This window comes from Heteronotia binoei, chromosome 1 (assembly GCF_032191835.1).
Source record: "Heteronotia binoei isolate CCM8104 ecotype False Entrance Well chromosome 1, APGP_CSIRO_Hbin_v1, whole genome shotgun sequence".
NCBI classification, from domain to species: Eukaryota; Metazoa; Chordata; class Lepidosauria; order Squamata; family Gekkonidae; genus Heteronotia; species Heteronotia binoei.
In genome coordinates, this window is record NC_083223.1 from 232,563,174 (window position 1) to 232,587,158 (window position 23,985).

General features: G+C 43.8%; 2 protein-coding genes across 2 annotated transcripts; one reads left to right on the top strand and one right to left on the bottom strand.

Moving 5' to 3' along the window:
- Nucleotides 1-3,911: 3,911 nt before the first annotated feature.
- Nucleotides 3,912-6,560, top strand: LOC132577982 (toll-like receptor 2). Its single transcript, XM_060247813.1, has one exon. The coding sequence runs from the start codon at nt 3,912-3,914 to the stop codon at nt 6,558-6,560; it is 2,649 nt and encodes an 882-aa protein (XP_060103796.1).
- An 11,030-nt stretch (nt 6,561-17,590) lies between these two features.
- GPR75 (G protein-coupled receptor 75) lies at nt 17,591-22,825 on the bottom strand. The gene is made up of 2 exons (XM_060249129.1): nt 22,665-22,825; nt 17,591-21,628 (listed from the first exon to the last, which is right to left on the bottom strand). Exon 2 carries the CDS (start codon nt 21,529-21,531, stop codon nt 19,888-19,890), a length of 1,644 nt encoding a protein of 547 aa, XP_060105112.1. The 5' UTR covers nt 21,532-21,628; nt 22,665-22,825; the 3' UTR covers nt 17,591-19,887.
- Nucleotides 22,826-23,985: the final 1,160 nt, after the last annotated feature.

Consider the following 23,985-nt stretch of genomic DNA (forward strand, 5'->3'; position numbering starts at 1 on the left):
CAGCCTACCTTCTTGTCATCTGACTTTCTTATGTCATTTTTCTATATCACACCCAGACATCTTGCAGTTCATAAGTGAATGCAACATTTGTAGTATTTACCTTTGCTTAAGTGATTCTTTCTTAGGGCAGAAATCATGTTATTGTTGGAGCATCAACAATGCTCCTGCTTTTAAAAGACCTATAGACTTCCTGCCCCCTACACGTGATTGCTCAACAGAACACATGAAACTGCTCGCAGCTTCCTCATGGGTGAGGTAGCTACACTGCATGAAACCACCTCAGTCACAGTGACTTACTTTTTCTGAGATGATACAGCAAAAATAGCTGCTCAAACGTTTGGATTTGTATGGTCTCAGAATTTCAGATGATGATGACAAAAAGAATGGCAGTGCTGTCACATATGTTCTCTACCAGGCAAAGCTGTCCACGGTTTTATCCAAGTTTATGGGGAGAAAACAAACACTTGTTTGCTTGGGGACCTGCGTTTTGAAGCCAGCAGTAGCATTCAGCATGCAATGGGAGGAAGAAGTGAGCAAGCACACAAGCATGACAACAAAGTCAAGTTTGTGCCCATGATGAACAAGCAAAATGGTCTACAATGTCTGATTGTAGCTTTAGTTTCCATGCATGAAACCTCTTTGTAAACCAACCATAATACACCTGCAGCATCTCACAATCCTTCATTGTAGATGGCTAAATGCTGTGAGCGGAATACATAACCCTCTTTTTTAATGCAGAATTAAATTAAGAAACTTAAAATGTTGCAGGCACCCATTCCTTTCTATGTGTTAAGTGTCATTTTTAGATGTTTTCCCACAGTCCCAAAATAAGAGCTATGGGTGCATGACAAAGGCTGACAGAGAACCACTTTGGGCACTATGATGCAAAAAGAAGATGGAGCAGTCTGTTGGGGGTTTCTGTGCAGCACACTGATGGGTCTCTCTAAGGCTCTTGCATTGGTATGCCTAACATCATGAAGAAAAATGGGGTTCTCATGCAATGCCAGTGCAGGGGCTGGGCAGATCAGTGGACATGTGTAGGGGAAGTAACAGCAGACAGAAGTGAAAGCTTTCTCATCCAAGTCCATAGCTGAAATTTCCATTACCTAAGCAAATGCATGGTGACATCTAGTCCTGCTAAAGGAAAGCAAGGGGAAAAAACTTACTATGACTGTCAATTGTGTTATTTAATATCTCCACCCATAAGGAGTTTCAAAGGGCTCACTTCTGCCTGTTCTGTAGAATCAGATTTCCCCCTCTCCTGACATCATTATCTGTGAACCAGTTGGAAATTCCCAGAACCCAAGCCAGGAGGTAGGAAGCAATGCAGTGGAAAGGAAAGCAGTATTCAAACAAGACATTTCTATCCAGCTGGGGTTATAACAGAAGCAACAAGAACAGCAGCATATTCCAGGTATTAAATACATTTTCATAACTGAGCAAGTCAAAAGGCAAGTACGCCACAAAGGGAGAGGGTTAGGCTGAGTGGTAATTAATTGTACCTCATTGGTGGGTGGGTAGGCAATTGATGGAAGAGAGTATTTCATGCTACCATGTTTTTCACAGCAGTTTTAAGTCTGCATTTTTCTGTGTTTGCTCACTCTGCTAATATCTGCATTACAAATCTGAATGAGCTGAACAGCCATATTCCCTCCAAAGGAACCCTAATAATTGTAGTTCTGTGGGATGGTTGACGATCTCTGGTAAGTCTCATATATCACCAGAGTACATTTCTCAGGTTTCGGGGAGAAGGGAGTCTGCAACATTTAAGAGATTGGATTTATACCCCACCCTTCATTTCCCAAAGGCATCTCAGAGCATCTTACAACCCCCCCTCCTGTGAGGTAGGTGGGGCTGAGAGGGCTCTCCAAGAACTGCTCTTGAGCAGAACAGCTCTGAGACAGTTATGACTGACCCAAGATCACTTCAGCAGGTGCATGTGGAGGAGTGGGGAATCAAACCCAGTCTAGGCATTTAACCACTACATCAAACTGGCTCTCTTAAAAGGTAAAGGTAGTCTGCTGTGTAAGCACAGAGTTATTACTGACCTAACCTCAGAAGGATGGACGGTTGAGTCAACCTTGAGCCAGCCACCTGAACCCAGCTTCTGCCGCAATCAAACTCAGGCCACGAGCAGAGCTTGGACTGCAGTACTGCAGCTTACCATTCTGCACCACGGGGCTCTGTTCTGCTACATTTACACTGACATAAAACCAGGAAGTTTACAGCATAGGTCTTACTTTTGCTTAAGGGGGAACTTTACTGGTTGAGGATTCTTTGTTTTTTCCTTTTTTTTCTTAATATATTTCATAACAATGCTACTGAACAGAAATTATTTATAAAAGGGATTTTGAGCATGGTAGCTCAACATGAGAAGTTTTACTTGGTACAAACCAGTTTTCATGGTCTGCTTGCAACTAAATGATTTTCTACAGAACCATCATCATGTTCTGTGATATGCAATGATCTAACACCTTAGTTTATGTTCCTCTCCTGTCACTTCATTGTACATTTTGTCTTGCCCCCTTTCTGCTTTTACATACAGTTGTAGTTCACAAATTTGTTTTACTGTGCAAAAAGATGCTTTTGCAGAACCTCATGTTATCAATTTAGTAGCAAAGGGACAGTGGCTCAGTGGTAGAGCATCTGCTTGGTAAGTAGAAGGTCCCAGGTTCAATCCCCAGCATCGCCAACTAAAAAGGGGCCAAGGCAAGTAGACGTGAAAAATCTCAGCTTGAGACCCTGGGGAGCCGCTACTGGTCTGAGTAGACAATACTGACTTTGATGGACCGAGAGCCTGATTCAGTATAAAGCAGCTTCATATGTTCTTTATATGAACCCATGTATATCTGTCATAGCACCCCCAAATCTTAGAACAGTTGTGTGACTGATAGGATCACGGGTTGGTAACCTCATTAGAAAGGGCAAAATGAGTGATACCAATGTTATCCTGACAAGAGACATGTATTGTTGGCATACAACAGCTGCTGGACCCTGACCCAAATGGTTCAAGCTAACCCAATCTCATCAGATCTCAGAAGCTAAGCAGGGTCTGGCCTTGTTAGTAGGATGACAGACTACCAAGGAAGTCCAGGGTTGCCACACAGAGGCAGGCACCTCTTCGTTTCTTGCCATGAAAACCCTATGGGGTTGCCACAAGTTCACTGCAGCCTGACAGCACTTTCCACCAGCAACTGCCAGAATTGCAACAGCTTCTAAGTAGATCCCACTCAAAAAAGTCTTCCTTCTTTCTCTAACAAAGATTCCTCACTTAGAAGAAGGCAATTATTCCACCCATCCTTGTAATGTTTGGATGATAGACTACAACTATTAGCATTCAGACACTAACAATGCTTTGAAATCAGCATGTTCCCACAGTCATTTTTGTGGCAGAATCTAGTCTTTATGGGGGAAAGAGTGAATTTTCTGCAGAACAGGGTAAGTTCCTCCTATAAGTAAGCTGGATGTATTCTATACAAAGCATGTTTTGCTATTCAAATTTACTTTTAAAAGTGTTAAAATGGAAAAGTGGTAGAGAAATAAGAGTAAAGCAATAGTTAAATGGAAGTAAAGGTCTCTCTGATTACATAGAAACACTGGGAAACAATCTAATATTGATGCAACTACTGGAGATTTCTGACATTACTCCAGCATCAAAAAATTGTGGAAAATGTCTTTTGCTCTTCAAAACTATACTAAGCAGAAAGGTACAGTTAGATCCAAGCAGCTTGTCTACCAGTAAACATGGGAGTAAAAGATCCTCTTTGACCACCCAAAAGGCTATGCTGAAGATCATGGGATCTTAATAAATAAAAGCCATGAAAGACAGGAGGTGTGGAAAGAAAGGGAATTGAGCAAGACTAAATTTTAAAGATCTAACCCATAGTATTTATTTGTTTCCATTTTTCAGAATGGGAATCTTCACCAGAGGTTTATATTTCTACTTTATTATTCTCTTCTGTAATGGAGAAGGTGAATTTAAACATCCAGGCAATGAGATCTGTGTGTCTACCACAACCTCTAAGTGCTCATCAGTATCTGAGTCACAAACTCCAAGAAAAGTCCTCAACATCTTTCATGTTATTAAATACCTAACCAGAAGGAAGAGGCTTGTTAATAGTGTTCCCGAAGGTGTAAATTCATCACATAATCAGAACTTTCAAGTTGAGCCAACAGCTGTTTCCTTTAACAACCTACCACAGAAAATGTCTGATCAAAACTCTCATCAGAAATTGTCACAAAAGTTTGTTCAGTTTCTAGAGAATCAACTATTTCAATCACTGTGGGACACCACAAGGCCTCCCATGCCATCAGAGAAGCAGCAAGAAGACAAGCGGCTTCTAAATATTAATTCAATGTTGAAGCAGAGTGTTCTGGATCACAAAAGACAAGATATGCAGGAAACTTCATTTCCACCTTCTGCATTAAAGGGTGATAATGGTTGTGGGGTCCTGGTGAGTGGAGTGCTTGATCTATCAAACAGAAAACTGTCTGACAGCAAACTGAAGGAGAAAATAGATTCTTGGCATTGCAGAGCTACAATGGACAAAATCAGAGGACTTAATGCTAGTCACAATGATCTAAACATGGATCTCAGTGTCCTGATTTCACTCCTCCTGAAAATGAAGAATGTGCACTCTACTGACATGAGTTACAACAAAATAACTAACAATGGTACTCACAGAACCAAGATGTGTAATTTGAAGTCCACCAATCTTTTGTTTTTAAACCTTAGCCACAACCCACTCAGAACTCTGGACAATCTGTGTCTCCCTTCAACTCTCAAAAGTATCGATTTATCTTTCACAAGTATTAATAAAATACCAAAGGAGCTTGGTGGAGAACTTTTTCACCTAGAAGAGATGTATATTCAGGGAAACCATTTTATATACAGACCTCAGCCATATGGTCCTGCTTCTGACTTTTTTCATCAGGCTTTAAGAATTAATCCTATAATGGTCCATGTAAATGTTGTTTCACAAATTGATTTTCCACAGACTCCTATTCAAAGCCTCCCCCACCAGGTAAAGCATTTACAAATGTCAAATTGTTCTATTGTAGAGCTTCCAGAATGGTTTGAAAACACAATGGCAAAACTTGTTTTTCTAGACCTCAGTAATAACCCCCTGAATTTATTCCCTCAGTTGCCAACTTCTTTGCAGCACCTGGATTTAAACAACAGTAACATTGAAAGTTTAATTGATATGAGCCATTTCTCCAATTTAACAGTATTAAACATTCAAAACAATAAAATGATAGGTCGTCTTCCAGCTGAGCATCTTCCACTCTCACTGAAAGAACTTGATGTTAGTAAAAATAAACTACGTACGTTCCCACTCCAGGAAGCACAGCAAAAAATAGAATCCTTGAATGTTTCTGGAAATCTAATAATGCAGCTGAATCTGAATACTTCTTTCCCTTTGCTCACCAACTTAGATGTGAGCCATAATATAATTACAGAGCTTTCACATCACATGGGAGAATTTCTGCCAGCACTGAAATATTTTAATTTGTCTGGAAACAAAATTTCTTTTCTACAGCCAGGGTCTCTTCCTCAGTCATTGCTTGAATTAGACATAAGCAACAACGCTATTACCATAATCATGAAAGAGACATTTAACAATCTGCAAAAACTGCAAGTGTTGACTGTCCAAGGAAAACATTTCTTTTGCAACTGTGACTTATACTGGATTGTGAACACATATCTGTCTAGTACACGTGTGAAGGTAAATGGACGAGAAGACATGTTGTGCAGCTACCCACCTAGTAAGCGGGGTCTTTTGGTTGAACACAGTAACCTAACACTACTGAATTGTTCTCTTGGCCTTCAAATGGGAATTACAGCTTGCGTGGCCATCTTTGTTATATCCACCATCATGACGCTTTGCTGGCACTTTGACGGACCCTGGTATATAAAGATGGGTTGGTACTGGTGCATGGCTAAGAGAAAACAATATGAGAAGAGCCCACAACACAAACTATATGATGCCTTCATTTCATATAGTGAAGACGATGCAGCATGGACTAAAGCAACCCTGCTGGAAAAACTGGAGACCTGTGGATTTAAGGTATGTTACCATGAGAGAGACTTCAAGCCAGGGCACCCAGTTCTCGGGAACATTTTCTATTGCATTGAGAACAGCCACAAGGTTCTTTTTGTGCTATCACCTAGTTTTGTCAACAGTTGCTGGTGCCAGTATGAGCTGTACTTTGCTGAACATCAGGTCCTTAATGAAAATCAAGACTCTCTCATAATGGTTGTGCTGGAAGATCTCCTGCCCAACAGTATTCCACAAAAATTCTGCAAGCTTAGGAAGCTGCTGAAAAGGAAAACCTACTTAAAATGGAGCCCAGAGGAACACAAACAAAAGCTCTTCTGGCACCAGTTGACTGCTATAATGAAAACTGTCAATGAGCCAATGGTTTTACATCAGAAAATGGACTGCAGCTGGCAAATGGAGACAGAAATGGAACTCAAACGCTATGGAAGTGGAAAAAGAGCTTTTATAATGTGCTGCTTGCTGAGAGTCTCTGACTTTTTTTACCAGCCCAGGGAATAAATAATAATAATAAATGGTTGAAGCATTTATTTATTGAAACAATAGCAAAGGAACAGAGTTACAATATGCTGTCTTCTAAAAGGCCAGTCTCCCTGCATACAATATAGCATCACAAAGCACCGCATCATATGGCATGTTATCCCTTTCAGTGGTATTCCTTTTGTCTTGTGCCAGTGTACAGAGCTAGTTCAAACATTAGCTTTCCCTAGGCCCATAGCTACAGAGGGGACCCCCAGGGTCCCCACTCCTCGCAGTGCAGTGACCGCCCAGGGGAGAGCCAGCAAGGAAGTAGTACAGCAGGGTGTGGTGAGGATGAAGGCAGAGCCTGGGGTAGGTGAGAGCAGCAGGTTGAGAAGTGAATGCTGCAAGGGCCAGCCAGTGCAGCAAGCATGGCACTTGTGGGACTCATGGAGGGCCAGGCAGCAATGCTTTGGTCTACAAGGGAGGGGTGTGGGGGGGGGGAGACTGCAAATACCTTTATCTTAGATGTTGGGGGGAGAGGAGGTGTTGCAGGAAAGTCATGGTTGCAGGGACAGAGAGACTACGTGCCCCATGAAGCAAAAAATCCTGGCTACAGTCTTGGCTTCCCCACCCTGCTCCCCATTATCCCCTTAAGTTGTTTTACTTTGTGCACTGGAAATGGAAAGGACAGACAAGGGAAGATAGATTTCATGCAAATATCTCCATCATGCACATACATTTGGGTGGGGTGAAGTGGCTGAGGATCCTTACCAAGCATACTTTCAGTGGTAAACCTAGGTTTGCATAAGGCAGGGGTGGCCAACGGTAGCTCTCCAGATGTTTTTTGCCTACAACTCCCATCAGCCCCAGCCAGCATGGCCAATGGCTGGTGCTGATGGGAATTGTAGGCAAAAAACATCTGGAGAGCTACCATTGGCCACCCCTGGCATAAGGTATGAAATGATTCTATGATGACTGTTAAGGTATGTGCTTTTTTCTTGCTGCTTCCTAATCCGTTTTTCAGTTGCTATATAGCCTATAGCTACATGGTCTGAGAAACTAGGCCACATGGGTTATGGTTAAGGGGTAGGGTTGCCAAGTCCAATTCAAAAAATATCTGGGGACTTTGGGGATGGAGCCAGGAGACTTTGGGGGTGGAGCCAAGATCAAGGCTGTGACAAGCATAATTGAACTCCAAAGGGAGTTCTGGCCATCACATTTAAAGGGACAGCACACCTTTTCAATTCCTTCCTTCCATCGGAAATAATGAAAGATAGAGACCTTCTTTTGGGGATCATAGAATTGGGGCCCCTGGTCCAATCTTTTTGAAACTTGGTGGGTATTTTGGGGAGAGGCACTAGATGCTAAACTGAAAATTTGGTGCATCTACCCCAAAAAACAGCCCCCCCCCCAGAGCCCCAGATACCCGTGGATCAATTCTCCATGATTTTCTATGGGAATAAATCTCCATAGGGAATAATAGAGTTCCCAGCAGACATTTCCCTCCCCTCCCCCCCGCTTTCGGACGACCCTGAAGCGGGGGGAGGGCCTCCAAACCGGGGGATCCCCTGCCCCCACCTGGGGATTGGCAACCCTATTAAGGGGCAAAGAGAAGACCCAATGAAGAAAGTTGCTAGGCAAGGTATACTCTCCCTTACCTAAGAAATAAGTGACTATGAGTAAGGGACCTTCACTCCACCCACTGCTATCAGATGACATTGTAGAAGAAGAAGATATTGGATTTATATCCCGCCCTCCACTCCGAAGAGTCTCAGAGAGGCTCACAATCTCCTTTACCTTCCCCCCCCCCACAACAGACACCCTGTGAGGTGGGTGGGGCTGGAGAGGGCTCTCACAGCAGCTGCCCTTTCAAGGACAACCCCTGCCAGAGCTATGGCTGACCCAAGGCCATGCCAGCAGGTGCAAGTGGAGGAGTGGGGAATCAAACCTGGTTCTCCCAGATAAGAGACCGCACACTTAACCACTACACCAAACTGGCTCTCCAGTACTGCCATTCAAGAACAGGGAAGCTGCTACTTGGGCAAAAGCATTCTTGACTGTATAGAATATCCAAAGGACAAATAACATGTGATCAGTTGACTAGCATTCCATATCAGTGCTGCTAGATATTTGTTGTTACGTTAATTTAAATATTTTAAATTATGAGTTTCCTTCTTTAAAAAAAAAAAAAAACCTAGATATGATGGCTGCTATTTAATAGGATTCTGCATCTATCAGGACAAACAAGTCAGGGCTATTTCTGTCATGTGCTACTTAGAAATCCTCAGCAGCACTGGCATGAAAAGAGTGTTGGACTAGATGAGCCTTGGACTCAAACTAGCAGGCAATTCTTGTGGTACTATAAGAAGTATGGAAAGTTAACTAAGAGAGAACAGAGATAAAATATTCTGTCTCATTCTCAGAACACTAAGGACTGGCGATGCGAAGGCCTAAGGAAAAAATGGAGAAGGGGGACTTTTTTTTCTCAGTATCTTTTCAGTTTTTCCAGTAGAACAATTGGGAAATTTAGGAGTACACTAGTTTTAAAAAGGACCAATGAAATGTTTCTTCAGACAAATTTTCTCTCTCTCTCAAAATGCATACTGTGATAAAGTCAGAGGACTTTTCTCAAATTTTCTAAATGAAAGAGACTGGGAAATTTTCAGGAACACTGAAAAAAGTCCTATGAAATATACCTGTGTTTCCTTGCTGAATGAGTGAAATGCTTAAGACAAATGAGCCTTGTATCGTAGGAAAATTGCAGAAATATTGTTGCCATTGAAATTATATAACATCAAAGAGACAAGCACCAAATTATTCTGACTGTTTTAATTATTGAATGTGTAATTTTATAATATGTACGGATTTTAATTGTTTGTTGTGGTTTTATAGTGTGAGCTGCCCCTGAGCCTGCTTTGGCGGGGAGGGCGGGTTATAAATCAAATAAAGTAAAGTAAATGTGCAGATACTATAATAGTCAAATGAATTAAATAGATATGAGGCTATGGCTTGCAATTTTGTTCTGAAGTATGTGCATTTCTGTTTTGTTTTTTTAACAATTCTGTTACTATTATAAATTAGTACTGTGAGGGTTCTTAATATTACTGTTTACAATTTTTGTGTCGAATAACAGTCCTAAATAACTACAAAAATATGATTTTAAATAAAGTGAATTTATCATTACTTTAATAAATTATAACATTGGTTTTCAAACATGTTCACTTCAGAAAAAAGGTAAAAGTGGTCCCCTGTGCAAGCACCAGTCATTTCCAACTCTGGGGTGACATTGCTTTCACATTTTCATGGCAGACTTTTTACGGGGCAGTTTGCCATTGCCTTCCCCAGTCATCTACACTTTACCCCCAGCAAGCTGGGTACTCATTTTACTGATCTTGGCAAGATGGAAGGCTGAGTCAACCTTGAGCTGGCCACCTAAACCCAACTTCCGCTGGGATCGAACTCAAGTCGTGAGCAGAGTTTGGATTGCAGTACTACAGTTTACCAATCTGCTTCAGGAAACCCTCTACAAATTGACTTTGTCTGCTAAAGTACTAATGCATGTCTGGAAAGAAGAGGTTCCTGTGCATTCTTGAAGATTCTGTAGACCAGGTTTCTACATGTCTCCATTGCTGCCCTATGAGAGTGCACTCCAGGGCTTTTTTTCTGGGGGAATGCAGTGGAACAGAGTTCTGGAACCTCTTTGTAGAAACAAAATTCTCAAAAAATATTCCTGAAGGGCACTCATTTGTTTCTGCTTCATTTCCCTCTTGAGAGTTCCAGTTTCCTTTTTCCAGAAAAAAAACCCCTGGTGCACTTTAAAATATACTCAGCATTATCCTCCTCCTGTGCATTGCATAAGAAACAATGGCATCAGTAGACAAGTTTATACATTACAATGGCTACTACCATTTTCCTCTGAAGAACCCTCAAACCATCCTAAAACAAAAGTTGAAAACCATCAAATGAGAAGATTAATAGAAAATATATCTTTTAATTATAATTACACAGAATATCTAAACATGGAACTTCTGTATTCAGAGGCAGTACGCTGATTGCCAACAGCCAGGGACAAATAACAACTACTGGCACTATCCATTAATCCTTGCCATATGAGTTTTCCAGGTGCATCTTGCTCATCCCTGCTAGACAATGCGATTATGTGGTCTGATCCCTCTAAGCATTTTGAGTATTGTTAGTTATTTAATAATAATAGGGTTTGTAGAATCTTTCGGGCTCAAGTGCCGTGTTCTACTGGAGAAAGTTTTCCTTCCAGACGTTTCGTTCTCAGCTGCGAAGAACATCCTCAGTGGCGTTGCAGCCGGAGCAGGCGCTCTGACCTGCTCCTGCTGCAACGCCACTGAGGATGTTCTCCGCAGCTGAGAACGAAACGTCTGGAAGGAAAACTTTCTCCAGTAGAACACGGCACTTGAGCCCAAAAGATTCTACAAACCCTAATGATGTTACCAGCCGTGAAAATCTGAAATTTTGATATTTAATAATAATTCACTTGATTTTTACAAACCCAGACATTCTTCCATGCTGTGAGAGATTGTAGTTCAAAGTGTCCCTAACTCTAAATCAAGCATCCACCAAGACCCTTCTTGGTGTCCGCCAAGTATTTTTAGAAAGTGTGTGGAGCCAACAGAGCTTCCAGGGTTGCCAGTCCCCAGGTATGGGTGGTTTCCCCCTAGTTTTCAGGGTTTCTGTCCACCGGGACTTCTGCTCACTCCGAACAGTGATGCTGCTGATGCAATAATGTCATACAGAAGTGACATAATCACATCGGGGGCATCACAGAGCAACGCTCTGGTTTGAAGGCAACATTGTGGACATCTCAGAATGTCCCCCCCCCCCCGCAAAAAAATCCCCCCACCAGCAGTGCAAGGGGGCCTGGCGAAACTAAGAGCTTCTGACTGGCCAGTGGAAATCTGGCAGATACTGCCAGATGTATGTTTCTTAGCTAGCTCAATGTGTACACATGTGTATTCAAGAAAAAAAGGTTTCAAAACATTCATTTTAAAAAGCACCATGCCTGCAATGCTGAAAAACTACAGTCAGTTTTGCATAATCTCACTCTCTGACATTTTGTAGTTGGCTCCTGTGACAGCCATTTTCTGGTTGCATCCACTACCCCATGTTAGATTTACAAATGTTGGGGACCCTTGCTCTAAATCAAACAGATGGATCAGGATGAAGGAAAAGGGCCATGGAAATTTATATCTTGAAGCTAGAATGCAATACTGATGAATGTTAAAAAATAAAATCCTGCTGTTCTTTTCCCGGTATTTAATTAGGCTGAGGTTGGAGAGAATGGTTTTGTTTTGTTTGTTTTTGCTGTTTACTGTATAGTGTAGTATAGTGGTCAAGGTCTAGTCCTCACTGATAGTATAAATGTCTAACCAGATTACACTATTTTAGACTATTAGGGCGACCTTATTTTTTTTAAAAAAAAAATCCTTATATGAAGGCCAGATATCATTTCCTGTGGTTGTAAAAAGCATTGACTAATTATAAAAAGGTAAAGGTAGTTCCCTGTGCAAGCACCAGTCATTTCCGACTCTGGGATGATGTCGCATCACGTTTTCATGGCAGACTTTTTTACGAGGTGATTTGCCATTGCCTTCCCCAGTCATCTACACTTTCCCCCCAGCAAGCTGGGTACTCATTTTACCGACCTCAGAAGGATGGAAGACTGAGACCGATTTCCCACTCACCTTATGCCACTCTCACGTTCGTCTTCTCAGTGCAGCTTCCTTCCAATTTCACACTATCTGCCCTGGGGCTGCGGTAAACGTCAGCATTTTCATGCAGCAAGCAGAAACTGATTTTTAACAGTTTGTTTGCTGTGTGAAATCGGAAGGTGAGAGCAGCATAAGGTGAGTGGGAAATCAGTCTGAATCAACCTTGAGCCAGCTATCTGAACCCAACTTCCACTAGGATCGAACTCAGGTTGTGAGTAGGGGTGTGCATTCAGTTCGGCCGAATCAAAGAAACCTCCGAATCACCCCTGATTCGGAAGTATAGGGCGTCGTATACTTCCGAATTCATTGTTTAAAAGGTCACTTTTTAACAGTTGAGTTTGTTAGCCTTTTCTCAGTGATCTGTTGTTGTTGGTTTTGCATCATGTCCTGTTGTCCCTTTCCCTAATTCTGTTTGGTTTGGGGGGGGGGGGTTTGGGGGGGGGGGTTGTTGACTGATTTGGCCTGAGGTTTTTTATAGTTGAAAAAAATCACTTTTTAAACAGTTGAGTTTCTTGGCCTTTTCTCAGTGATCTGTTTGGATCTGTTGTTGTTGTTTGGATCTGTCCACCGCTTCTCTTGTTTGAGAGTTGTGTTGTTTGGGGCAGGGCTAGAGAGCTGGCATCTGTAAATTGCATGTTCTGTGGCAGGGAAGCTGGCATCTGGGTGAGAGACCCAGAACCAACATGCTTGTTGTGCTTGGCTGCTCTCCCCATGTTGTTTGGGGTAGGGCTGGAGAGCTGGCATCTGTAGACTGCGTGTTCTGTGGCAGGGAAGCTGGCATCTGGGTGAGAGATCCAGAACCAGCATGCTTATTATGCTTGGCCAGCTCTCCCCATGTTGTTTGGGGCAGGGCCGAAGAGCTGGTGCTGGTAGATTGCATGTTCTGTGGCAGGGAAGCTGGCATCTGGGTGAGAGATCCAGAACCAGCATGCTTATTGTGCTTGGCCAGCTCTCCCCATGTTGTTTGGGGCAGGGCTGGAGAGCTGGCATCTGTAGATTGCGTGTTCTGTGGCAGGGAAGCTGGCATCTGGGTGAGAGATCCAAAACCAGCATGCTTGTTGTGGATGGCCAGCTCTCCCCATGTTGTTTGGGGCAGGGCCGAAGAGCTGGTACTGGTAGATTGCGTGTTCTGTGGCAGGGAAGCTGGCATCTGGGTGAGAGATCCAGAACCAGCATGCTTATTGTGCTTGGCCAGCTCTCCCCATGTTGTTTGGGGCAGGGCTGGAGAGCTGGCATCTGTAGATTGCGTGTTCTGTGGCAGGGAAGCTGGCATCTGGGTGAGAGATCCAAAACCAGCATGCTTGTTGTGGATGGCCAGCTCTCCCCATGTTGTTTGGGGCAGGGCCGAAGAGCTGGTACTGGTAGATTGCGTGTTCTGTGGCAGGGAAGCTGGCACCTGGGTGAGAGACCCAGAACCAGCATGCTTGTTGTGCTTGGCCAGCTCTCCCTGTGTTGTTTGGGGCAGGGCTGGAGAGCTGGCATCTGGGTTTGCTGCAGCCATTGTGTTTGAGCAGATTGTGTTTTGTGTGGCAGTGATGTTGGCAACTGGGTTTATATTGGTTCTAGGCCAGCAGGGTTCATAGAGTAGATAGATGGATGTAGTGCATTTGGGTCCTATAGAGATTCTCTGGTGTGAAGTTAGGTTTGGCTTTGGGTGCCCCAAGAATTAGACCCCCTGGCCCAATCTTTTTGGGACTTGGGGGTTTTGTAGGGGAGAGTCCCCTGCAGGTTCTCTGCAGTTTTGGGGGCTCTCCCTCAAACCCCTTGCCCCCCCAGTAGCCTCTAATTATGTCTTATGTTGCCATTGATTTCAATGGCCCATAGTGTATAATGATGGGATAGGGGCACCCTCTTTGGGTGCCCCTGGAATGGGACCCCCTGGCCCAATCTTTTTGGGACTTGGGGGGTTTGTAGGAGAGAGACCCCTGCAAATTTAGGGGCTCTTCCTCAAACCCCCTCCCCTCCAGGCGTCTTCCAATATACCCTATTTTGCCATTGATTTCAATGGTCATAGGGTATAATGGGGCCGTATATTTGGAAATAGCCGAGCATCTACTGTATATGCGGCTATTCCGAGTACCGGTATTCGGAAAGATACGGTATTCCGAATTTTTTGGCCCCGTACATTTCTGAATCCGATTTTTTCCCAAAAAAAAAATTTTGCACACCCCTAGTTGTGAGCAGAGAGTTCAGACTGCAGTACTGCAGCTTTACCACTCTGCACCACGGGGCTCTACTTTGACTAATTATATGTGACACTGATTTTGTCACAAGGAGAGCATCCAGGGATCTGTAATTATTAAGGTTGCCAAGTCCCCTGGCCACTGGGGGATGAGGGGGCATAGTTGTGAGATCCAGGTTGGAGAACTCCTGGAGATTTAGGAGCAGAGCCTGGGGAGGACAGGGGCCTTAGCAGAGTGTTACAGAATCCACCATCCAAAGCATCCATTTTCTCCAGGGGAACTGATCTCTGTAGTCTGGAGATAAGATGTAATTCCAGAGGATCCCCAGGTCCCACCTGGAGGCTGACAGCCTTAGTACTGATCCCTGTCAAATGTTAACTCCAACAGACTGCCATTACTTGCATGTTTTGTCCCACACAAAATAACCTGAAGGTAAACATTTAAAAAACCAAGTAATTTTAACCACAATGCTAACATGATATCAGGGTGCTGAAAAATTAGAGTTTCCACCATCTGGGGATCATTTAAGACCTCATAAGTATCTTGAACTTTGCAATTCGTTCCCCCTCCTCATTCACATTAAATAAAGCTTTACTGAATCCAAAATATTTCACTGAAGCAATCAATTTTTAATATATAATGGGAGAGCAAGTGTTTGAAATACCACAGAACTATTGGTTCCTTAACTATAGGGCCATATATTAAGTAGAATATGTCACAAGTTAAGGGGGAAAGTTTCAGAAGTATTTTTACATCTCTCTGTAATTCCAAAAGCATTGGGGGGGGGACACCAAAGGAACTTCTAGACCAGCAGTGCTGTTCCTTGCATATTATTTTGGGAATTAAAAAAAATTAAAAGGCATTGGTAAAAACATATTTTAAATCCAGGAGAATAATTTATAAACTCATTTTCTGCATCTCTTCAGCCAGGTTGTAATAATTCAAAATTAGCTCTTTGTATTTTTTTCAGAAAGTATTTTATAATAGCAGTGGTCACACAGTAAAGATGATCAGTAATTGTTAGAAAGCTATTACAAAAATATATACAAACATGCAACCATATGGGGTGCCTCTCTAGCTAATATCATACAAGAATGGAAAATGGATCCTGATGAAAACATTGGATTCTTTGAATTTCAATTGTCATGGTTTTAGAAGAAAAATAAGAGGGTTTTTTAAGCTTCAGTTTGCAAAAATACTGGAAAATATTCCCTGTATCCAGCCACTCAGTTCAAAAAACAACTAAGATTTCTTAAGAGAGAGAGGGCGGCAATTTCTACCATCTCTTCTTTCATTTCTAGGGTTGGAGGCTGGGGATTCCCTGGTTTGGAGGCCTTCACCCCCGCTTCAGGGTTATCAGAAAGCAGAGGGGAATGTCCACCGGGTACCCCTATGGAAACCAATCCCTATAGAGTATAATGGAGAATTGATCCATGGATATCTGGGGGCCTGTTTTTTTAGGTAGAGGCACCAAATTTTCAGCATTGCAACTCTCTTCAAACAAAATATCCAAGTTTCAAAAAGATTTGACCAGGGGGTGCAATTCTATGAGGCCCAAAAGAAGTTGTCCCCATCCTCCATTATTTCCAATGGAGGGAAGGCATTTAAAAGGTGTGATGTTCCTTTAAATATGGTCAGAACTCACTGCAGAGTTCAATCGTGCTTGTCACAACCTTGCTGCTGGCTCCACCCCCAAAGTCCCCAGATACTTCTTGAGTAGGACCTGGCAACCACACTCACTGCAGTTTTGTTCCTGGACCCTCAAGAACAGTCCAGTGGAGGTCTACAGTTGGAAAAAGCAGCATAAATATCTGCTCCCTCTTAAGAAAGCAAAAGACCTCCTTTGGGATGTGATTGGATTCAAATGTGTGTGTGTGTGTGTGTGAGCACGCACAAACTTCCTCACTCACTGTACCTAGAGTAAAACAGACAAGCAGAGTCCCTGCATGATATATTTGTTGCTGTGCTTGACCAATTCAAATAGTGGGTTAGGGGGTTGAACACTTGAATACTTTCCTATGTAAAATATTTCCTGGATATATAGAAACTAACACATCTAGGGAAGCTCAACCACACCTCAGTACCATGTACTGGATTAACATATACATGTAACAGGCCTCTTACCAGGTTTCAGTGTGGAAATGGTACTAACTTGATTTATCCCATTGGAAAGGAAAGAAGAAATGAATGGAGGCTGACAAATCAGTCAAGACTGCTGGGGAAGGGGGTAAATTCATATGACTGAAGGTACCTCGTGCAAAAAACAAAACAAAACATAAACCCAAAAATTCTACACACAGAAAATTAACATGTTTATGAAAAAGCTAGGTGACAACCATTCTCCCTAGCTATCTACGTGAAAGGAATTTGGAAGGGGTTGAGGGGAATGAAGGGGCATTCAGTCATGACAGCTCTCAGCTGCAGAATATATAGTACAATCCACCCAGGTTTGCCATCTTTGTAGAAATTAGTCCTACATCAAATCGGTATGGGGCTACAGCCAAGGCCACTTGTATAAAGCTCCTGTTAAACAACTGTTCTCCCTACCTCATTATCATTCTCACCACACACAAAAAATTACATACTTCTTTTTCTAAATATTCTGACCACCTCTCACAGATACATCAGCAACAGCATCTGTCTGTCAAAAGATGGGGGAAGAATTAACCTACACTGAGGCTCTGATCTTTTCTGTCACAGCTGACGTGACAACCTAGTAAGACAAGAGATGTTCAGAGGTGGATTGCCATTGCCTGCCTCTGCATCATGACCCTGGAATTCCTGGTGGTCTCCCTTCCAAATACTAACCATGGCTGGTCCTGCTTAGAATTCCAAGATCTAATGCGATTGGGCTATCCAGATCAGGGTCTGATCATCTGCAGAGACTAAAATAACTGAATGCATACTAGTGACCCCTCAGAGCTTCTGTGTAGATCAAGACAGGTCTTTCAGGGATACTCTGTGGCTCATCCCTAAATAGTTGGTGTTAACTTTAAAAAGGAAAAACCTGACACTTTTTATTTTTAAAGATATAATGAAAATTATATTTCTACTGAACTGTTCATTTACATGAAGGCAACATAATCTAAATAAATAAATGGAATCTCAACCTTCAGTAATAAAACTAGATGACTGAGGTAACTTATTTTTTAAATTTATTAAAACACATTAAATAACTCAATTCATATACATAAGGATACCAAAGTATTTAAGGTTTTGGCATTTCACAATGACATACAATGGTCTCTCCATATTAGCATGTATTTGTAGACCCACCACAATCTCTAATGCAACCAAATTACCATATTTGGGACCAAGAAGGAACTTAATAATAAGGATATCTTAGACCTTAAGGCTTAAGTGCCAAACACACTAAGACACAATTCAGAAAGCCACTGTTTCAAATCTTACTTCTGAAAGGAATTCACAAAATGGCCTTAGATAAGTAAGGTTGCCAATTCCAAGTTGGGGAAATTCCTGGAGATTTTAGGGGGTAGAGTCTGGGGAGTAGGAGGGTTGGGAGCAAGGACACGGTAGGAAACAGTATTGCAGTGGTGTCACTTACAGGTTTCCCTCGCTGCCAGGTTTTTTTCATTACATCCCACCACCACCCAATTGCTTGGAACAGCAGCAGGCAGTGGCAATTTGGGTTAAGGGATCCCCACCCTAACCAGGAGAATGGCATCTCTACTGACAAGAGTGGGGGTTGGAGAAAGGAGAGACTCCTGTGGGATATAATGTCAAAGTTCATCATCCATTTTCTTCACAGGAACTGAGCTCTGTAGTCTCAGAAATCAGTTGTAATTCCAGGAGATCTCCCATACCTGGAAGTTTGCAGCCCTGTAGGCAAACCATTTTTCCCAGCCCCTGATCTCTTGTCTGAAATATGCAGAGATAATACTGGCTTACCTTACAGGGTTGCTGTAAGGATTTCAAGAAGATAGGAATTGGAATCTGTAGATTACTGTCTTTGAAGGAAAGAGGGGTTTTCGATGACCTCCAACTCCCTTCTCATGCTGTACTTGTGAGTCCTTCCATTCCCAAGGGGCAGCATTTGGGGCTGCAGAAGCATGGAAATAGTCAAGGAAGTTTTCAGCAGGATTCAATCCAATGTATGTGAAACACTTTAAACCTCAAGTCCCCTATTTGCTAAGGATGGTTAATAAAACTTCCTCAGTCAGATTCCAAATTATATGCCTGGAGGGTAACAGATTTCACCTTTACTCCATGATGCAAAATTTTGCTTATGCTTGCCAGGATTCCCCCCTCCCCCTTAAGCTTTTCCTTACCATAAAGGTCATCAGATTTGACGCAACTTCCTTATTTGCTAGTTACTACACTGAGCACTGGATGATGAGAACAAATGTGTTGCAAGGTGTTTGAAAAAATAAAAAAGAGGCTTCTAATTAACCACCTGCTTGGTGGCCTGTGCGGAGTGAAAGACAGCCCCCAAACAGTAACGTCTTTCAGGTTGTTAATATATATATATTTAAAAAAAAACATATTTAAGCAGGTTTCTAATGGACTAGGAGGAGTTATTAACTTTGAAGGACTTATTTACAAAGCTGATACAGAAGATCCAAAGGACTGGATGATATTACTTCCAGTTCTTTAGTATCCACAGTCCTATAATATCTACAGTCCTTTGAAATCATCATACATTTATCCTACAACAATAATACAGCTTCTTGTTTTAAAACTGCTCCCTAGCCAGGCTGCATTTGGAATTCTTTCAAAACGTAGCAAAACAACTTTTTAAACAAACTGTGGTCCTGGCAGTGCTTCTAGCTTGTTTCTTTACCATCACATATGCTTTACTGTCAACACGAGTCCACACCCTCTCTAGCCCATAAGAAAAGATATGCATTGAACTGATAATATATACAATTTAAAAAGGCAGCCTGTTTTGTTAATACCAAACTGTGCATTTTCAAAAAAGATACTACAGAAACAGTGAGCTAATACCCAGTTCAGTTCTAAAACCACTGAGTACTTATGGATAAACTGGTGTTTTGTAGTTGGCAACACTGGCAAAAAAAAATGCAATTGGCAAAAAAAAGCAGATTTAATATTGTATGCTGGAGTTCAAAAATAATACTTTGGTAATATAATAAACTTGTAGGTTAGTAACAGGAAACCATTAAAAAGACACCAAATGAAGTGGTAGACCACAGGTGGCCAATGTGTGGCAAGGGTACCACAAGTGACATGCCTGGCAGGATCAGGAAAGCTTGGAAGCCTGGATATGGTATATGCTGTTAGATCTACATTCCAGCCTGCCTCCCTCATGTCAGCTGCTGCCTGCTCAGTAGACTAGAGACAACCCTCCCCCCCCCCAAAAAAAAGCATGATGGGGATGTATTGCAATGTACAATAGAGTGGCACTAAATCATATTTTGGACATGACTTGTGGCACAGGTAAAACACTGGTCAGCCCATTAGCTACACAGAAGGGATTGGAATCTGCTTAGCAGAAGTGCTGTCAAAATCCCGCACCAGATCATTAGTGGTGTGGTAGTGCATGGCAACGTAAGACTTGGCAAAGCCAAATGGAGAGTTGGCTGGCTGCAGGCTATTTGGAGTGCTCACTTCTTGAGAAGGGCAGCTGTTATAGATGCTATAATAAGGTTCAATGCGAGTGTTCATGGGAGTGGAACTACTCTGGCCTCCATAATGCTGGTGGCCCCTGGAAGCCTTAGGACTCAGCACGCTTTCCTTGGAATGACTAGGGCCACAAGCCTGGTCCACAAACTTTTTCTGGGGCTTTGGAGACAGCATGTAAGCCGAGTTGGTCTCATGATGGGATGACTTGTTTCTGTTTACCTCTAGGCTCCCTTTGCCCACAGCTCGGAGCCTAGTTTTCTGCTTGCAGCAAAAAAATATCAGGGCTAAGAACTGGAGGCACCAAAGCACCCTCCTCCTCAACCCAGCACTGTTACGTGAATATATAAAAGGGTTTAATCCAGATTTGAAAAAAATGAGGGTAAATCCACACAATTCAAACTGGTAAAGGATAAAGCCACTGTTCCTGGACAAGACATCCTGTACCAAGGAGATACCCAAAGGGAGGCAGCAAACTAAGACTGAAAGGACGATCACTATGCATGTCACTACAGCTTTGGAGTCCTTGGCTGTGGACAAGTTAACCGTAGACACCAGCTGGAATCTGCTGGCTGCCGGTGCAGACAGCTGGCTGAGGTTCTTCATGTATGCATGGTTCTGGACATGGTGCAGCTTATTGTAGTTCTGGTTTCTATACAGGGCTGGCATAGTGCACTGTACCCCATCAGCATACCCTGTTACAAGTGGCCCAATGAAAGGCTGAGGCCTGGAGGCATCCACCGTGATGACAGGAGGACATTTCCTAACTTGAGCATTTTTCCTCAAGGCTTGGGCAATCATGATGTAGGAGACTGAAACCACTGTCACACAGCAAATGAAATCAATCACATACAAGTAAGGGATGATCTTTCCCTCTCCACTGACTAGGCTAGAGATGGGAAGGCACAGGCGGGATTTATGGGTCCTCATGGTTGCTAGTGTGGCAAGAGTGAAGCTAGTGGCCCATAAGATCAAGGTAAGCAAGAGGGTGCAAGGGAAAGAAGCGGTCCGGTTGGGTTGCTTCCCTAAGACCATGCGTAGTCGGTGAAGGGCGATGACAGCCACAGTCTTGAGAGACATGATGATGAAACCGGAGCTGGTGAGGTGAAAGGTGAAGCAGAATGCATCAGGGATGCCAGCTGCAGAGTCCAAGAAGAGGGCAAACGTGAACATGGGGGCAGTCACTCCACAGATGAAGAGGTCACAGAAGGACAGATTGAGGATCATGAAATCAAAGTTGGTCCTGAACTTCCGGAAGGCCGGGTCAAAGAATGACAAGAAGACAATGAGATTGCCATAGGAACCCAAGCAGAAGATGACAGCCAGGAGGAAGGTACATGTGACCAGAGTGGCTGTATGAATAATCTCCTGGATATCTCCTTGGAAAGAAAAGGTGTCGTTGCTGCTCCAGGAGCGTGGTGGCAGCTGTGATGAGGAGTTGGGCTGGTCTGTCCACTTTGCCTCAGCCCGACCTGTCAGGTTCATCCTTGAGGAAATAATACTCAGCTCTCCCAGCCGGTGGTTGGAACTGAACACCTCACATTAGAAGTCTGGGACAAGCGGGATCCATGGTGGATGGAGCCTGTTAGTACAATGACAAGCCCCCCAGCCCAAAAACAAAGTCAACAAACAACATAATCTATATGAAAGCTTGTCCTTGTGCCTCCTCTAATAGCTATGTAATACTACAAACGAAAAACATGTCTGCCAACTCTACTGCACCTCTTAAAAGTGCAGGTGCTTTTTCGGGTTGAAAAGGCAGTAACCTTATTGAAAACAGATTAACTCTGAGATGTTATTATTAAAAATCAACAGAAAAATTGGGTTTTGCTGAAACAAAATATGGAGTAGCTTTTCACGTGGATGCATTTTTCAACAGTTGTGTGTTTATCTCTTTTTTTTTTTAATCCGAAACAATATGTGGTTAAGATCAACACGGCCACATATTTAGCCTTAACTACTGGCACTGCACCAAATACTTTTGCTCCTCATTCTTTCCAGAAGACAAGTAGAAGAAAGCAGCTGCAGCTCAGAGATCTTGCTTTGCATGAATCCTCTTGCCCCAAATACAGTTCCCAGCATCTCCAGCTGCCTTCTGGTCTGAAGCTGTTTCTATTCATTAACATAGAAGGAGTGAAGCAATGTTTTCTGAAAATGCATCCAAGCGAATGAATATAGTGGAGAAAACCAGCAAAAAGGGCGGAGGGAATTCCCAATTAACTGGCCAGCTACCCCACCACACAGTGTCGGACTCTATGGCAAGAGAGGAAGGGGGCCCATTCCCCCCCCCCCGCAGCGACAAGCATCATTTTGGTCTAGCAAGGGAGGGGGTGGCTCTTCCTCACACTCCTCGCGCATCCTGCATACGGAACCCTGAAGGGATAAAAAACCCCGGCGGTAGGGCCTAGCTGCCCAGCAGGGGCGGGTGGGGAGAGAGCGAGGAGAGCTTGATCTGGCCAGGGCGCAGGTGCGCGTTGGCCCCGCGCCAGAGGAAAGGCAGGCTCCTTGCTGGCAGGCAGGCCCAAGGCGCAGCACACGCCGCGCGGTCGGGGCTGAGGGAGCATTTCCCAGCCATTCCGGAGGCAGCGCCCCCTCCCCCTCCTTCCTTGCTTCCTTACCAGGCGCTGGCCAGCGCAGCAAGAGCGTTTGGCCGGCCGGTGGAGGCTTGTGGCTCGCAGTGGTGGGCAGCGAGCATCCCCTGGCTGGGCTGCGGAGGGCTCCAGCTGCGGCCGCCAGCTGAGGCTGAAGTCATTGCCGACGCGCGGGAGCAGCTCGGCCCAGCTCGGTGTGGCTGCTTTCCACCTGCGCTTGGGAGGGGAAGGGGCGAGACGAAGCGGCAGCCGCAGCCCCCCGCTGGAGGGCTCGCGGTCGTGAGGCGGCGCTGCTGCCCGCTTCGCCTTGCAGGCTGCCTCGTTCCTTTGCAGGACACGCAAGCACAAGCCCTCCTCACGCTGCCCCACGTAGCACAGGCTGCCTTGCCTCACAGCCAACCACCGCGCTCCCGAAGGACGTTCTCCCAGCCGCAGCATGCAAACGCAATGGCAAAACCCGCGGCATTCTCGGGGACGCAAACGCGCGCGAAACGGCACCACCCGGGGGCCGGCCCACACCTACTACCCTTGCACGCGCTGCCCGTGGCTTCAGTAGCAGAACGAACCCAACGCCGCTGAAAACGCGGCAAGGCGAGCAGGTTTTGCCTTACCTTGCGCAGAAACGTGGCCTAACCTGCAGCCGCCAGCCATCTACACTGCGCAGGAAGGTTCGCGCGGGATTGGCCTTCGGAATGTAGGTCTCCTCTATTTTGTTCCAGTCCTGCTAATATCACGAATGTTGCGGGCTCCTGATTCTCCTTCTGTGCATCCTTTCCCCTCTTAGCTGTGTTTTTAAATTATGCCACCTCTCCAGGAACCTACCCAAGGTATCTTATAAAATAATAAAAACAGCAAAACTTTAAGTATTACTTAAAATCCATCATTTAAATAAAATATGCAGCCCCTCTGGCAGCTTAAAATAACTTTCTCAACTAAAATAGTGTTTTTACAAATAAAAAACCCCTAACCCTTTAATTAAAGTCTGAGTTAATAGGCCAATTTGATTTGACAGCTCAAAGAAACCAACATAGGCACCTGGTAAGCCTCAAGGGGAAGGGAAATCTGTGAGTGAGGTGCCACTACTGAAAAGGCCTTTGATTGTCACCCACTTTACCTCTGAATGAGGGCACAGAAGTCAGGGCTTGTGAGGCTGGTAAATATGGGAAAAGGTGGCCCTTCAGGTACCCTGGCCTCAAGTCATTTAGGGTTTTAAAGGTAAGAACCAGCACTTTGAATTGTGCCTGAATCGAATGGGCAGGTGATGCAGATCTTTCAGCAACTGCAGTGATACAAGTTCCTGTATCGCACCTGACAATAGCATGACTGCAGCATTTTGGACCAGTTGCCA